This window comes from Dermacentor silvarum, chromosome 2 (assembly GCF_013339745.2).
Source record: "Dermacentor silvarum isolate Dsil-2018 chromosome 2, BIME_Dsil_1.4, whole genome shotgun sequence".
Classification (NCBI taxonomy): Eukaryota; Metazoa; Arthropoda; class Arachnida; order Ixodida; family Ixodidae; genus Dermacentor; species Dermacentor silvarum.
The window spans coordinates 46,737,183-46,755,692 of NC_051155.1; the positions used below are offsets into that span (position 1 = coordinate 46,737,183).

General features: G+C 47.3%; 1 protein-coding gene across 1 annotated transcript in view; it reads right to left on the reverse strand.

The window, feature by feature from the left end:
• Positions 1 to 16,265, reverse strand: part of LOC119441446 (cytochrome P450 4V2-like) — a 59,861-nt gene extending 43,596 nt beyond the window's left edge. The window contains exon 1 of the mRNA XM_037706063.2: positions 15,905 to 16,265. Coding sequence (XP_037561991.1) covers positions 15,905 to 16,148 — 244 coding nt within the window. The 5' untranslated portion in view covers positions 16,149 to 16,265. The remainder of the gene's footprint in view (positions 1 to 15,904) is intronic.
• Between the last annotated feature and the right edge of the window lie 2,245 nt (positions 16,266 to 18,510).

Below are 18,510 nucleotides of genomic sequence, written 5' to 3' on the forward strand. Positions count from 1 at the left end.
GACAATAAGAAAAAGCAGTAAACAGGAAAGTTGCGAAAACTGAGAACGGCGGCTGCAGCAGCTGAAATAGGTGGTACGCAGAAAGTCATGCAAAGACAGGAGGAGCGCTGAACACTCAAGAGGCACTTAAGTCGAAGAACTCAAGAATGTATACGTGCGTCATCTGTTTGCGCCACCGACCACCGTTCACGACGAATCAACCCACCCACCATCAAGAAATATCGCTGCGGAAAGGACAACCACGAGCACGGTTGCTCTGCACGAGGTAAGGTCCACACTAAGGAAGGAAGGCACTTGCTTCTTAATCTCTTTTCGCGACAGCTAACTGCGGGCGCGCACAGAAACCGCAGCGCGATTACAGATGGTCGAGCGGTTGGGAAAGCAGCGCTAAAAAACACAAGGTACAGAGACACATAGTACACATGACAGTGTCTCTCTTCCTGTTCTTTTTTTTTTTCGCGCTGCTTTCCCAATCGGTCGCACATGCACTCATCCAAACCAAAGTTCTGTTTGAGATGGTCGAGAAGGCTTGGTAGCCTCTCACTTTGGAAAATATTTGTCTTATGCCACGCTTATGCAGCATTCGTAGGATGCACAGACAGACAGACAGACAGACAGACAGACAGACAGACAGACAGACAGACAGACAGACAGACAGACAGACAGACAGACAGACAGACAGACAGACAGACAGACAGACAGACAGACAGACAGACAGACAGACAGACAGACAGACAGACAGACAGACAGAAAGACAGACAGACAGACAGACAGACACAGACAGACAGACAGACAGACAGACAGACAGACAGACAGACAGACAGACAGACAGACACAGACAGAGACAGACAGACAGACAAGACAGACAGACAGACACAGACAGACAGACAGACAGACAGACAGACAGACAGACAGACAGACAGACAGACAGACAGACAGACAGACAGACAGACAGACAGACAGACGACAGACAGACAGACAGACAGACAGACAGACAGACAGACAGACAAGACAGACAGACAGACAGACAGACAGACAGACAGACAGACAGACAGACAGACAGACAGACAGACAGACAGACAGACAGACAGACAGACAGACAGACAGACAGACAGACAGACAGACAGACAGACAGACAGACAGACAGACAGACAGACGTGCGAAAGCAACAATGGCGCTATGACAGATGGCGCAGCGAAGGGCTCTAAATTAATTTAGACCACCTGTGGTTAATTAATTAATTAAATTATGGGGTTTTACGTGCCAGAACCACGATCTGATTATGAGGCACGCCGTAGTGGACGACTCCGGAAATTCGGACCACCTGTGGTTCTTTAACATGCGCTTAAATCTAAGTACACGGGTGTTTTCCCATTTCGCCCCCATCGAAATGCGGCCGCCGTGGCCGGTATTTGATCCCGCGACCTCGTGCTCAGCAGCCCAACACCATAGCCACTGAGCAACCACGGCGGGTGACCGCCTGTGGTGCTGTACCATGCAACGAAATGTAAGCACACGAGTTCTTTTTTCCTTTCTTTTACAGCGGAGCTGTTAGAACCTCGCTATAGTGATCATCCCGTCGTCCGCAGCTTCGCCGAGCTGGGGGAGAGAGAGCTGAGAGAGAGTAAAAGCAGAGTATAAAAATAGCATCGCCCAGCATAACCGATGCGAGGTGAAGAAGAGGAGTGAGACAGGTGGTAGTTGGACGCTAGAACTGTTGCCGAAGCCGACCACGTTTCCACGCGGTCGCGCCAAACGCGCCCGGTGTCCGTGACTGCAGCCGATGCCTCTGGCAACGGCTCGGTAGGTTTCCACCATAGAACTGGACACTCGTTGTTTCCGAAAGACTGAAGCGAGAGCTAGGGAAGCTGAAAGTAAGCGTCGCGGAAGAGAACATCCTCAGTTTAGATTGAGGGAGGCCAAGAGTTCGTGTAGGCAAAAAAAAAAAAAAAATGAAGATCCGGAGGCTCGTGAACGTGGATGGTTGAATTTATCGCGATACTACGCAGACTAAGTGTGTGGTTTGCCACTACCTTACAAGGCTTTCCCCAGGTCCGCTGGTCTCTGGTGTTTGCGGCAGCAGAGCCACGCATAATTTTTCCTTTTTGTTTTCTCTCTTCTTTTTGCTATTTGCCGCCATGGCAATGGGGCTGGCGCAGGCGGCAACCGAACCCGTGACCTAGCGCTCAGCGGCAGCACGCTATAGCCACTAAGCCACCACGGTGAACCGTAAGGGCATTACTATAGTAGTTGCTTCTGAATGTTATGTTATCAGTTAGAAGTGGACGAATATTCAAAATTATGAATACGAATTGGTTGTGATGAATCGAATAGTCTTTGTCTTTGCTATTCGATTCGTATTCGATTCGAGAATGGACTAATTGTAGCTGTACAATATTCGTTTCTATCCAATACTATATAAATACTAATAATTATCGCTGACCACAGGGAGAGAGGCCGATGCAAGCGGAGACTCTATCCCCAGATACTCTGCTACAGGGGAGCCGCAGCTTCTACGCATAGGCAACAGTTTCTATGACGATAATGCATGGAGACTGCTTCCGCACAATAGTTTCTTAAGTGAGCGTGCCTCACCTTAAGCGACCTACGGATTTGTTGTCTCGATTTAAGAAAAGCCGTTTATAATTTGGGCCGTCTCATCACGTTTAGGTTCCTTTAAAAAAATGTGGGGTACTATGTATAGCTCGTTGGACGGGCGCGATATTCTGCGTATGTGGTGATCCTCGCCCAGTGGATATAGTGGAGAGTCTCCCTCGGCAGGAAGAAAGAAAAGTCGAGGAACATTTACAGGACAAGAGACATTTACAAAGGACTAAGGACATTTCGCCGGATAGGCTTAGTGGGATGTCCACGTAGTCGAGTGGTGCCCTGATCAGTTATGCTCACCAGAACTTTTGAAGAGTCAGACGTGCATCTCCTTGTTTCATAATTATCTGTACATACGCCTCTGCCCAAAATATTTTGTTCACCATTCGCAAAGTCTCACTAACTCGCGAGACATTCTTCCATGCGCGTCGCATACCACGAGGCTAAGTGAACACTGGCTTGTATTTAAGCAGAAGGAGTGAACAATTACATAAGTTTGAAATAAAATACAATTGTAAGCATCATGCGCTTCTTTGGGTAGCATTTAATTAAAACCATTAAATGAATCTTAGCTTCAAGGAACCTTTGCAACGTCTTTGTAAGGATTCGAACAAGGGCGTCGGATCCGTCGTAAATTTTCTCATGTGCAGTCCATGTTGACTGATGTAAACCGTCATTTGAAGTTTCTTAGCATCGTCGTTGGAAAAGCGAAACCTGTGAATGCGTTTGACACGCCGGAAAGTCTGTGCGCGTCATCCCTTTGCACGTCTTCGCTTGCACGCGCGCCCGTTAATTGCAGCCGACCTTGATGCGACGGAGACACGGCCGTGCCCAAACAGGGAAAAAAAATAACATGTGTAACGAATCCACGCAGAAGCCGACAATCGAGACGGCTCCTGAACTTATTTAATGGGTTTTTCCTTGGTGTTTTATGATGATTCGTCGGTGTGCATCTTCATTTATTTGACGCCTTCGCATTTCTGAGAAACAATACTTCAGGCAACAATGTTGCTAAAAGTGGGCCGTATGGGCTCCATGCAAACCAATGGCGTAAAGTGCATTATACCGGGGTGACTGAAACTCTCTGAACGACTATAGCATTAAGGGCCCCAGCGTCACAGAAAATCCGGTGTGGGTATCGGCGCCAGCGTCGACGGAGTTCTCCATGAGCGAAAATGCCCATATATGTATATGTACATGCCACTCCTTGCTATCTAGCATGCGGTTCCTGTGGGTTATATTGCCACACCATTCTATCACTAAAGTTGCTCACACCTAGTCGTTCATTCTTGACAAAGTTATTCCTCGGAATTTTGAGAGTGACAGCCCACAATCAGATGTCATTAAAAAAACACCAACAGCGCATGTCTTTTATGTTAAATCATCTCACACTAAAATTTTAAACGTGCGACACAATAACAGAAACCTGCAAATTACATAATTTTTTGACGCAGCTGTGCCCTACCTCCGGGATCGGCCCACGCAACAGGCCGCGTTCCTACCAGAAAGCTCGCCTTCGTGCATAGCGTTCGCTGCCAGCGTTTCCCGGTAAACGCTACGGTTATATAAGCTGCAGTTGCCGGAAAGTGTGAGAAGCAGTCAGGGATATTTGAATGTGATCGCGTTCCACTCTTAATGGCGAAACTTAAGCGCCCTCCATTTTTTTTTTTTTTTGTAACAACCTCTAGCCACGGCGGCGTGCATTACAGCGAGTCTCAGCTGCGAAAACGCAATTGTGCTGAGGCTTGGCGCACGTTTAAACATATTGCCTGTTTTGCCTCGTCGACATGGAAGTGCAACCCTCTGCTTCAGGGTGTTTCATAGTTGTGGTCTGCGTCTTGGTCGTAAAATCTCATTATTCAATAATCGCCTAGCTGAACAGAAAGTCTGGCCGGTTGGTATTGACTGAACATGATGTGCTGTATCGCGACAGACATTAAACAAGGTGAATCTGAAACAAATGCGAAACGCTTCGTCTGTCCTTTAGCTTCATCTTTTGCGTGTCGTGGTAGGCGCATTGTGTTCAACAATCCTCGATTTCTCTGTCAATATTTCAGAGACACCGAGAGAGAGAGAGAGAGAGGGGGGGGGGATCGGAAAGATGCAATACGCGACTACGTATTGGTTTGTTGTCGAGTCCTAATTGGCCAGGAATTGTGTAGGAGGTAAGAAAAAAAATCTAATGGGCAAGGCATTGGTAGTAGCGAAGAAGAGCGTCCGGCTGTCCAGAAAGGAGGTATAGAGCAAGGAAATAGGAAAGAAGCGAGGACGTGGTCAACACGTTCACGCGCAAGAACAGCGCCACGCAGTCAAACGTGTCTGAAGCAGCAATTTGTTATCGAAAATCACATAAATGTTTCCAGCGCCATGTGGGCGGGCGATTGCTGAGATAAGTGTTCGGATATCTCTTTAAAGAACGCGAGTGGATCGTTTAGTCGCCCCATTATTTCGGAAGGGTACTGTCACTTATTTATTCGTGAGATTTAACATATCGAAAAAATACTCGGGCAATTAGATATGCCGCTGTGAAGGGCACCGGGATAATTTTCATCGCCTGTGGTTCTTTAACACGCATCAGAGTCGAAGTAAGTAGTACACGAGAGTTTTCGCAGTCCTTCCATATCGAAGATGCTCTGGCCGTGCGACCGAACCACCAATGCCGATTACACCCAGGACCTGGCCAGGTTCGAGGCTGCCATTTGCAGTCCGGATCTGGTTGAACAGCTTTGGGCAGTCCAGCAAGCCCACGACGCGGCCGCGAAGCTCCGTATTCAGGTCCCTACGTGGGATTAGCCCTCCTATGGGTCACCCCATAGCCTTGCAAGACCCAATAAAGTTTTTCATCCATACATCCATCCATATCGAATCAGAGTCAAAGTTACGGAATCACAGCCGCGACCTCGACCTCAGCAGCAGCCATTCGGCAACCGCGGCCGGTCGGCGACTCTGCCTGAAATAAAGTGGAGACGGTGGTACAATACGCGGTAGATGTTCTTTTAAATACGAAGCATTTCTTGGCGAACATTTGCTACTTTGACAGTATCTATCTCTCTATCGATCTATCTAGCGCCCTACGTCTTTGTGCTCTAATGGTCGTTTTGTTAACTTGGTATGTACCAAAATTGGCATACTATTGCAAGAGTATATGACGAAAATAAATGATGTCATGACATGAATGTCATGCCATGCGCGTCATCTAGGTCATGAAACAGTCGCCTACGTTTTGGTGCTCTCATGGTCGTTTCGTTAACTTGGTAGGTACCAAAATTGGCATAGTATGACAGGAGTGTATGACGAACAAAAGTGATAGGTCATGACACAAATGTCATAATATGCATGTCATGTAGGTCATGACAATGACCCAGCGAAAAGATTAACACTCAAAAACCACTGAAATGGGTTCGGACGTGAGTAATAAGTAAAGGAAACACTAAAATATGCTGGTAGAAGTCATAGTCATGAGCATGACTCGGCAAAAATGACAATGACTCGACAAAAAAGGATTAACACTCAAAAACCACTGGAATGGGTTCGAATGCGGGCACTAAGTGAAGGAAAAACTAAAGGATGATGGTAGAAATCATAGTCATGAGCAAAAATGTCAATGACTCAGATAAAAAATATTAACGCTCAAAAGCCACTGAAATAGGTTCTGGCGTGGGTACTAAGGGAAGCAAACACTAAAGGATGATGGTAGATGTCATAGTCATGACCACGACTGAGCAAATATGACAATGACTTAGCGAAAAAGATTAACACTCAAAAACCACTGAAATGACTTCGGACGTGGGTACTAAGTGAAGGAAGCGCTAAAGCACGGTGGTAGAAGTCATAGTCATGGGCAGAACTCAGCAAAAACGTCAATGACTCAGCGAAAAAAATTAACACTCTAAAGCCACTGAAATGGATTCTGACCTGGGCCCTAAGTGAAGGAAACACTAAAGGATTGTAGTAGAAGTCATAGTCTTGATCATGACTCAGCATAAATGACAGTGACTCAGCGTAAAAGATTAACACTCAAAAACCACTGAAATGGGTTCGGATGTGGGTATACTAAGGGAAGGAAACACTAATGGTTGATGGTCGAAGTCATAGTCATGAGCATGACTAAGGCTTTCGCCTTAAGGTCTCTTTGGTGTAGCTAAAGGGACTCCTGAGGAATCATGACATGAATGTCATGACATGCGTGTCATGTAGGTCATGAAAGTGTCGCCCACGTCTTGGTGCTCTCATGGTCGTTTTGTTAATTGATAGGCTCCGCGCGTACTGCTTCGCATAACATCGATTCCCACAGGGCGTGGGATCTGCCGGCTATTTTTGCTGTCGCGGACATCGCAAGGAACACTGTCAGCCATTCGTGTGAGTGATAACGTGCTTTCGTGAAGACAACTCCTAGCAGCAGCCTACCGAGAAAAGTTGGCCCCCGATGAAGTATGACTAGTAGTGGAGGTCGAACATTTAGAAATGAATCCGACGCGCAACGTTTCGGTTATGTACCACGCTTTCTGATCAACTGTGGAGTTTACAACAGCGATAAACCGCTGATAGTAGCCATGCGCTGGCGAGGTTATTCTGAAGAAAGGGCGGGCAATATCTTGCAACCTAAGCGACGTAAAGGTGGGATTCGATGGCATCTCCGCTGGAACTTCCTCGACGAGGCTGTTTTCACAGAGAACTGGTGATGCTATTATTAATGATATAAACATATATGAACATCACGCATGCACGTACAAAAAAGAGAAACAGAGTAGCAATTGCCTCCTGAAAGAGATACCCTACCCACCCTCTTGAAGATTAGAGACAGAGAGAGAGAAAAGAAAGAAGCCAGCGCACAATGAAGTCAACAAAAGCATAGGGGGAGTAATTATTTTCTTTTCATTGAACTGTCTAGATAATTATAAATGGGAGTTAAATTTACTATAAGTACCGCACATGCTAATTAGCAGGAAATGCAAAGGAAAATGGAGGAATAGATAACTTTTTCTGCGGGTGGGTGTCAAACCCAGAACCTTCATGTGATCCTATGCGGCTTCATCGCCTGTCGGTTTCATGCGGTTTACGACAATCGGGACCCTCGGTTCTTCTTACTCTTTATCGTTATTTTCGTTTTAACTGAAGTCCAAACCTTCAGTACTTCCGTGTGAAGGGGCTTCTAAGTTGCTTCATAATTGCACGTGTACTTATTTATCCCTTTTCCGGGGACTGCATTTCACCCCCTAACAATCCAATGTAATCGCTCAGCGGAAGACGCGCCGGCATTATTTGGAACTTACTCGAATGTCATCGTTGATTCTATCTGTTGTGTATGTTCTCGCGGCACCTTGTGTAATCAGAGTGTATGCGCGACACGAATTGCGTAGTACTTTGTGAAGGGCAGGTGGGCACCAGCGATTACGCTCAACCTTCGACTTGTCATGTATAAAAGCCGACCCGCAGATCAGATTTTGGACGGCAGCCGATCTGTGTTCACCGTGATCGTTGTGCTTTGAATATCACTTTTATTTAGGCGCACAAGTTCGGCCAATAAAGAGTTAGTTTCGTCATTCACAGTTTTGTTACTGTGATCTTGACCGTCACTGCAACGGGACAATATTCGAGCAGCAGTAGTCGTAAATGCTGCCAATTTCGATAAAACAAATTTCGCGCAAGGAACTCGGAAGGAAATTGTTAAAATTTATTTATGAGTACAAACGTAGAACTCTAAATTTATCAAGCTGAAGCTTAGGCACAAAGCGATTTAATTAGCTTTCACGGTCCCCACATATGTCATAATAGATATGCTTTCTCTGTAAGACTAAGGGTTGCAAAAGCATGTAAAAATATGAGGCTAAAACTGGTTAAAAATGATGCTGCCGTGTATATTTAAAAAAGTAAGAACATAACAAAAGTAGCGATGTAGTTGCGGGAACATTACGATGTTACGATTTGGAGGAATGAAAATCAACCAAGAAGGAACAAACTTTTATTTAAACCAGCAGTTTAGTTGAAAGGCTCCGCGCGCACTGCTTCGCATAACATCGATTCCCACAGATCGTGGGATCTGCCGGCTTTTTTGCTGTCGCGGACTGCACATTTTTTGCTGATTGGTTGAAAATCAACCAAGCAGCATTTCTTTTTTTATCAAGGGAGGCTTCCTGTATTATAATTTATAGCTGGGTCAGTTTGGTAGACGAATATGGCGGAATTATAATGCAAACACAGAGCGATACAAAGCATCAAACCAACACGAGCACTAGCTATATTCTTTGGCTTGTTAGTATCGCATTGCTCGAATCAAGAGCGCGAAAAACGCTGTCACCGTGACAGAGACAAACATCACACCTGGTGTCTGTGTTTTCTCGCCATCTTAGTTTGAACGAGCACTAGTCCGAGGATGTCGCCACTTTCTTGTGCTTTGTGTTCGCACTGATAATTTCACCGTATAGGTTTCCTGACTTTGAACGCTCTCTAGCCTTAGGTATAGGGGTTATCGCACTCCACATTGCGGTTGATGACTTTCTGTGTTCTTCGTTTATTGATTTCAGCCCATTTATAAAAAGCCGGTAGATCCCACGCCCTGTGGGAATCGATGTTTTGCGAAGCAGTGTGCGGGGAGCCTACCAAGTTAACGAAACGACCATGAGAGCAGCAAGACGTAGGCGGCTCTTTCATGACCTACATGAAACGCATGTCATGACATTTATGTCATGAGTCCTCAGGAGTCCCTTTAGCTACACCTAAGAGACCTTAGGGCGAAAGCCTTAGTCATGCTCATTACTATGACTTCTACCACCATCCTTTAGTGTTTCCTTCACTTTTTACCCACGTCCGAACCCATTCCAGTGTTTTTGAGTGCTAATGTTTTTTCGCTGAGCCATTGTCATTTTTGCTCAGACATGCTCATGACTATGACTTAAAAATATTTCAATAAAATTATGGGATTTTACGTGCCAAAACCACGATCTGATTATGAGGCACGCCGTAGTGGGAGACTCCGGCAAATTTGGACCACCTGGGGTTCTTTGTCATTGTCATTTTTGCTGAGTCATGCTCATGACTGTGACTTCCACCAGCATCCTGTAGTGTTTCCTTCACTTAGTACCCATGTCCGAACCCATTTCAGCGGTTTCTGAGTGTTAATCTTTTTGGCTGGGTCATTGTCATGACCTACATGACACGCATATCATGACATTCATGTCATGACATATCATTTACGTTCGTCATATACTCTTGTCATAGTATGTCGATTTTGGTACCTACCATGTTAACGAAACGAACATGAGAGCACAAAGTCGTAGTTGGATGGATATATATATATATATATATATATAGATATAGATATATATATAGATATAGATATATAGATATAGATTGAGATATATAGATATAGATAGATAGATAGATAGATAGATAGATAGATAGATAGATAGATAGATAGATAGATAGATAGATAGATAGATAGATAGATAGATAGATAGATAGATATTGTCACAGTTGCAAATGTTCGCCAAGAAATGCTTCGCATTTAAAAAACGGAGGTGGCCGAGAATAAAAGTTGTTATGGCGCAGCTTGGAGGGTCCTCGGTCCACTGTTGCAAAGGCAGGATGGTGTAATACGTTGAGCAAATATCAGTAATGTAATGCATATCACAGAACTATTCAAGCAAGATAGGAAGTGATAACATTCACAGATATGCGATTCCTAACCGCAGCGCGATATAGCAGATATGATGGTTAATGAGCATAGTGTTTCTCACTATATTACCTAGAGGGAAAACTGGCGCTGCTGCACTGTGGTATCCATGGGAATGCCGGTATATTGTGACTTCGGATTGGCATCGTTCTTGGAGAGCCAGAACGCCTTGAAGACGCGCCTGGCTAGCACCGTTCAGTCTGTCACAATGATTCATTTCCTGCTAAAACAGCACGTAAAAAATTGCTTTGGCTTTATTATTACACAAAAACATGTTTTGATTAATTTTGAGGACACAACTATTGGATGCACAATTATATGAAACGTAAAAAGTATCAGTTGGCCGCTAAAGTCGGAACGCAGACCACAAGATTATCGCTCGCTTTGGAACAACTTGTCGTCTGTTCTTGCTTTTCTTCGCTTGATCCTGCATTGTAGGTGAGTAAACTTTATTGAGAGTGATAGTGCGCGTTTGATAGTAGATACGCTCGGCGTTTTTATGAATGCGCCGAAACAGGCAACGGCCAAACGGGGCGAGCGTGAGCACCAACAACAAACGTCTTATTCTTCGTCTTCTGCTGGCGCCCGTATTTTTCACTACAATCACTCCCCGGCGAAAAAGGAGCCATCCTGGCGACCTATGGAACCGGTAGCACTGGTGGGTCGTAGTGCGGCTTGAGTCGATCGATATGAACAGTTTCGCGTCCGCGACGCCATTCGTCCGTAGATGGGCGAATAGGCTCAATGACGTAGTTGAACAGGGATGTCTGTCGGAGAACCCGGTAAGGGCCGGCGTACTTTGAGCTGAACTTTGTTGAAAGGCCAGGAGTAGAGGAGGGAACGCGGAGCCATACCAGCGTTCCAGGTGAATATGATGTAAAACACAAGCCTGCGTCCGACTATGTTTCTGGCTGGCCTGATCTTGCGCGGTAAGTGAGCGGGCAATCTGACGACATTCTTCGGCATAAGTGGCGACTTTGGATAGAGGAGTAGATTCTGAAGTGTCGGGGCAATACGAAAGAATCGTGTCATCTAACGAGGAAGGTTCGCGACCATAAAGAAGAAAGAAGGGAGAGGAGCCCGTGGTAGACTGAATGGCGCTATTGTAAGCATACGTAACAAAGTGAAGGATGCGGTCCCAGTTAGTGTGGTTAGCGGAAACGTACATGGCGAGCATGTCGCCGAGAGTACGATTAAAGCGTTCATTCAGTCATACCATTCGTTTGCGGATGATGTGCGCTTGTAGTTCTATGGACAATGTTGCATTCCCGGAGGAGGGCTTCTACAGCCTCGGAGAGGAATGAACGAACATGGTCACTCAGTAGCTCCCGAGGCGCACCATGTCGAAGAACAAGGTTGCGAAGGATGAACAAGCCGACTTCACGTGCTGAGGCCGCCGGAAGCGCTGAAGTTTCGGCGTAGCGCGTGAGGTGGTCCACGGCGACGATAACCCAGCGGTTGCCATCTGGGGTGTACGGTAGAGGGCCGTACAAATCGATGCCGATACGGTCGACAGACCGGTAGGGACAAGGCAATGGTTGGAGCGGCCCTGTTATCTGGTTAGGTGGGCTCTTGCGGCGTTGACACTTGGAGCACGAGCGGACGTACTGCCGAACGAAGCGGTACATTCCGCGCCAGTAGTATCGAAGCCGTAGGCGTGCATACGTCTTTAGGACACCGGCATGGGCGCATTGCGGATCCGCATGAAAAGAGGCACATATGTCGGAACGTGAATGGCGAGGATTCACTAGCAAGCATTTACGGCCGTCAGAGAGGTAGTTGCGGTGGTACAGAAGCCAATCGCGGATGGCAAAGTGACGAGCAGCGCGCCGAAGCGAGCGGTCGGTGGTGTGTGGTGACGGCTGAGATAAATACTCCAGAAGAGAGGCTATCCAAGGATCGCGGCGTTGCTCAGCTGGCATGTCGGTGTATGTAAGAGACGAAGAATCGTAGCTGGAGACAGACGCAGCACCATCCTCACCGGGCAGTGGCGAGCGCGAAAGAGCGTCGGCATCCGAATGCTTACGGCCGGACCGGTAGACAACACGGATTTTATAGTCCTGTAGACGAAGCGCCCAACGAGCTAGGCAGCCAGAGGGGTCCTTTAACGACGACAGCCAGCACAGGGCGTGGTGATCAGTCACGACGTCAAATGGACGGCCATATACGTAAGGTCTAAATTTGGTGATTGCCCAAACGATTGCAAGGCATTCTTTTTTGGTGACTGAATAGTTCGTTTCCGCTTTGGTGAGAGTGCGGCTGGCGTAAGAGACGACGTACTCTTCGAAGCCAGACTTACGCTGGGGCAAGAATAGCGCCGAGGCCTACTCCACTAGCGTCCGTGTGAATTTCTGTGGGAGTGTCTGGGTCAAAGTGGCGTAGGATAGGTGGGGATATCAAAAGACGGCGTAATGTGTCGAACGCGTCTTCGCAAGCTGTAGACCATGCCGAGATGCCTTGGCTGCCGGCAAGCAGCTGCGTTAAGGGGGCGATTATGGACGCGAAATTACGCACGAATCGGCGAAAGTACGAACACAGCCCGATCAAGCTACGGAGTTCTTTCAGCGTAGACGGCCTGGGGAACTCGGCGACGGCGCGAAGCTTTGCAAGGTCGGGAAGGACACCGTCCTTGCTGACAACATGGCCGAAGATGGTAAGTCGGCGGGCGGCAAAGTGGCACTTCTTCAAATTAAGCTGCAATCCAGCGTCTGCAGTGAAAGACAAGTGAGGACGCTGGCGAGGCGACTCAAATGGTAGGCAAAGTCCTTCGAAAAGACTACGACGTCGTCCAGGTAGCACAGACACGTGTGCCATTTGAGGCCTCTAAGAATGTTGTCCATGAGACGTTCGAAGGTGGCAGGCGCATTACAAAGGCCGAATGGCATCACGTTAAACTCACATAAACCGTCTGGGGTTACAAAAGCAATCTTGGGACGGTCAGGTTCATCCATAGGGACCTGCCAGTACCCAGATGGAAGGTACAAAGAGGAGCAGAACTCTGCTCCTTGCAAGCAATCGAGGGCGTTGTCGATTCTGGGCAGCGGATAAACATCTTTTCGTGTGATCTTGTTAAGGCGCCTATAATCAACGCAAAGTCGAATGCTACCGTCCTTTTATTGCGATAGCAATTATATGGACACTCCAAAGCAGATTTCTGTCGTCGCCGCGCGCCGAACGCTGTATGTGCGAGTGAAAGGGCGCGAGGGACGCGCGCTTTCACGGGGAGTGAATGCACGGCGGAGAACAAACGCGCGTTCTGCGCCGTGCTCCCTTAAGGGCTGCAGAAGTAGGCGTCTCTTTCCTCCTTTACACTCACCATATATGGAGAGCAAACGCGCCTTCTTCCGACGCGCGAAAGGCCGTGGGAGGGGGGGGGGAGGGAAGGGAGGCGACGTTTAGCTGCGGCACCAAGTGCCTATTTATATCAGAGGCTCCGGCAACAGTCACCAACGCCGCACGCATTTTGTGCGAACGCGGGCAAAACGCCGACGGCGTCGACAACAGTTCTGCGTGTTGCCGGTGCCGCTGCATGTCCAAGTTTATACAGCTGATGAAGCTACTATCATTACTCCGTATAGCTCTCTACAAATTTGCTATCGCAATTTATGCTTCGCCTTCAGGTGAAACTGCGACAACTTTTTCTTTACCAGCACAACTGGGGAAGCCCAAGGGCTGTGTGAGGGCTGTATTACGCCACGATGAAGCATGTCGTTGACTTGTTCATCAATGACACGGCGCTCAGCATGAGAAACTCGGTATGGACGCTGGCGCAGGGGTGCATGGGTGCCAGTGTCAATGCGGTGAACGATGGAGGATGTGCGGCCCAAGGAAGACCGCTTATTATCGAACGACGTCCGAAAGCGGGCGAGCAGCTCCAAGCTCTCACTCCGTATTTCTCACTACAAGAGATGTAATATGGGTGAATGAAAGCGTTTTATGTAGATTTTACTTTAAGAACGCATTATTTGTGTGGCCATATCCACGTTTTAGACGAAGCCTCGTTCAACACCAGCCAATACAAGCCTCGCTGACACATATCCCGTCATTCCCATGAGGGGACGGCGTCCTTTAAGAAACTCGCATAGACGGTGGCGCCAGTTTACCCTCTAGGTGTTAAGTGAGAAACTCTATGTTAATGAGGGATTTAACAAGAAAGGAGCTCGGCTCGGGGTCTGCATGTCAAGACCAAAATAAGGTACGAGTTCAGCAACCTAGGCATGCTGTTTGTGATCATTTGGTCACCGTAGCTAGTTTTAAAGAACGAGCTATGTACCAATGCTCAGAGTGCATATGTAGGCTGTCGAATGATGTCCAGGCTAGCTTTAACCAAGGTTTAAAAATATGCCGAAGCAGTATAGGAGGACGCGACCAAATGCATGTTGTCAGCTATGGTATGGAACAAATCGCGCTTAATATTGTATTCCGCTTAATCGCAGTAAACCCGCCGTGGTTGCTTAGTGGTTATGATGTTGGGCTGCTAAGCCCGAGGGCGCAGGATCAAATCCCGGCCACCTAGGCCACCTTTCGATGGGGACGAAATGCAAATACTCCCGTATACAGTGCAGTGGACGTTAAAGAGCCCCAAGTGGTCGAAATTATTTCAGAGTCCCCCACTATGTCGTGCTTCAAAATCATATAGTGGTTTTGGCACGTAAAACCCTCGAATTCAATTTTTAAATGCATAATTAGTCAAGATTATTTAACCAACTTCGCAAATATTAAATTTAGGGCAAAACTTCTAATAAGAAAGCTGTGGAGATTTCTACAGTAAACATCTAATTCGGCAGCATCCAGCTTCCTACTCGTACATAATCATTTTTTTGTGTGTGTGTTTGTCCTGAGAAAGCCCGCGAAATACAAAAGGAAAAACAAAAGAACATGTGACATGCCCGCTTCCGTGCCGCGATTGCAGTGCTCTCAAACGTGCACGAACAGCGCACTTAGCCTGGGGTGCTGCTTGGTCTGCGTTTTCGCTATCGTGAACTGCCGCCAGGGAAGAGCATCACTGGCGTGAATGGCGCAGCCAAGACCTGCTTCGCTACCCTGTCACTTCTTAAATGGCAGCACGCCAGCATAAATGCGCTCTCCTTTTACACGCGGCACGTTTGAGAGTACTGCTATCGCGGCTCGCAAGCAGGCATGGCACGGTATAAAAAATAATTACATAGCAAGTAGGAAGTTCGAAGCTGCTGAATTAGATATTTCCTAGAACGCTTAACAACATTCTAATTGGAAGTTCAGGTTAATACTACTCGCGAAGCTGATTAATTAAGCTTGAATAATTATGCAATTAAGCAATTATGCAATTTTTTGTAATTTGCATCATACAACACCGAACAACATGAATTTCGTTGCGTAGTCTTAGAGTGCTACGGCATGCCTTCTAAACCACGGCTACAGTTAGCTGGGACACCCCGTATAGTTTTCTTGTGGTAAGTTCAGCGTTTCAATTAGTGCATTATCCATCCGTTTAAGACAACGGCGACAGGCTTCGCCATACAAATTTCGCTTGTACAAATTTCGAACTCTCCGTATGTCGCGCTTCACCAAAGCATCAATGAATACACGTCCTTCGCTCCTCGCCGGTGCGATCACTCCGTGCATCAGCACAACGTGACGCCTTACCTGCCGTGAAATTGTCCGCGCTCAGCTGCCTCCTCCTCGCCCAGTAGACGGAGGCGAGGTACCAGAACGGTATCCAATCCCAGGGCCCGGGCACTGGTTTCAACGCCAGCCACGTCTTTAACCAGGGCAAGTAGTAGCCCTTCACGAACCACGCGGCCAAGAGCACCGCCACTGTCCACGCGAGCGCCGGCCAAGCGGCCAGCTGGGAGAGCGCAATCGAAGCCAGCGCCGGTTGTTGGGCCATCTCCGCGCGCGCGAGCTGTCACTCTGCCGGCGCCGCTCAAAGAAAGTATTCTCTCTCCGCAGGGGGACGCCTGGCCGCTTCTTTATAACCTCGGGGGGGCTGACGGGCACCGACCGCCTTCAGCTCTGCGTTTATTTTCTCTTTTTCAATCCCCTCTGTTTCACCGTCTCTCGACTTGTCCGCCATAAGGTAGAGAGACGGGAGAGAGAGGGAAAGGGCGCCAGTCGTGTCTTGGTGGCCCTGGCTCCGCCAGCAATGCATGGCTTCCCTTTTGTGTTTCCAGGCAGCGATGAACGGAGATTTGCTATTGGCACGGAACTAAGTGCGCGAGAAATTATCCTTGCAGTTTGACTGGCGATAGTTTCCTTAACTCTGTTGGTGGCTCTTCGGCGTTTAAAACGAATAAAAATACACTAATTGCTCGCGTCGTCAGGAGACAAAACTTGTTTATCTGATGTCTCGCCTTCTGCTAGGCACCCTTGTGCATTTAGGGGGAGGCGGTGGGGGAGGGGGGGGGGATAGGAGACCTACTGCTTCACAGGCGGCTGGAGAGGTCTTCCTGAGGAAACAGCACCGTCTTATTCCTCTCGTGTTTTCTTCCCTGCTCCTTCTCTCTCTGTCTCTCTCTCTCTTGTTTTTGTTTTTTACTCCATCGAATGAAATGCGCCCTTAAAGAAAAGTCGTCATCGGCTCATAGTTGGCCTTTACGCGAACGGATTCCTCTCTTTTTTTTTTCGTTTTCCTCCTTTTGGCATATGCGCACCTCCTTCTTCTTATCGCACGCGTCGACTTAGAAAAATAAAATACCCCGTCGAAACTTCCTGTTGAGCCGCCGGCTTTGCCATAGGAAGGCCGTAGGGCAGACTACTCAGAGCGTCAGAGCTTTTCCGTATACTTTATCGGCTTTCGGCGCGTGCCGTGTTCTAAGCAACGGTTATTGAATGATTACTAGTAACCAACTAGTGAGAATTTCCGTTCTGCAGGAGTCCGAGCTGCCTATATAGAATTCTCCCAGTGGGGTGTGCTTCTTGCCATTCAGAAGACGCAACAAGCGGAATACCCGTTGCAGTAACCCAGTGGCTGCGGCGCTCTTCTGCCCTTCCCCCGTCCCCCGGTACAGGGTGGCCAACCGGAGGTAATCTCTGGTTAACCTCTCTGTCTTTCAATGGCCTCTCTCTCTCTTTGCCAATTTCAGGCGTCGGCGACGGCATTCCAATGGTAGTAGAATGAAATATAATAAATAAATAAATAAATAAATAAATAAATAAATAAATAAATAAATAAATAAATAAATAAATAAATAAATAAATAAATAAAAGGGAGACGGTTGTCGACAATAATATGAAGCACTCCACTACAACCTCTAGCATATAGACCGTGTGCTGCTTCTAGACGTTAAACCGATTAATTTGATTTGACGAAACAGCACCGTGACTCGCTCGTTGCCACTCTCCAGCCCTCGTGAGTTTAATATTAAGGTAAAATTTCGTCCAATTGGTTTATATATATATAGGACAGAGATGAAAAAGAAAGTCGTCATTGTTTCTTTCTTTTTTTTTCCCACAGATTCCTATCGAAAAGAACACACACACATAGCCGTTGTTGCTGTTGTTGAACGCACGACTTTTTTTCTATGGGCCGTAATTCAACAGAACACATCTAGAACGCCAAGAAGAGGAAGTGATGTCGTGCGCGTAGGAAGAAGTGACGTTCGTTTAGCTGTACGTTCCAGTGAGTGAGTAGTGAGTACGAACTTTACGTTCCAACATACAAGTTGTTAATTTTCTTGTTTTTATCCGCTTAACTTAACCACCCGATTCATGGGCTAATACCCCACTGTGGGCATGCGCCACAACAACTCAGGTCAACAACGACAACAACAAATGGCGTTGTGACTCGCTTTCTCCGGAATGCGAAGACACCGGCTCCGCTTTTTTTTAATTTCTCCTTTTATATGTAGAATAATGAGAAGGCAGGCGTTCGAACAGGCTATCTCGATATCGCGAAAACATTAATCAGGTAGAAGAAAAGAAAGCAAGAAGAAAATATTCGCAAGCACTATATACACGCAAAGACGTCACACGCACGCAAAGAATGCCTGTGCGGGCATCAACACTGAAAGCACAGCCCAGTACTTGGGACGGTCACCCATGACGCAGGAGGGAAGGAGTCCGCACAAAATCTTCGCCTTCATTGCAGACGACCCTTCTCGTCTGACGTGGGCGAGCGTACATGCTGGGCGAACGGCCTAAGTCGAACTTACGCGATGCGATAAGGCACACAACGCCAGTTTGATGAACCTAGTTGAGGCACTGGTCGGGTACTTGAAACGCTGCGAAGTGATCGTTCGACAAGGACAACC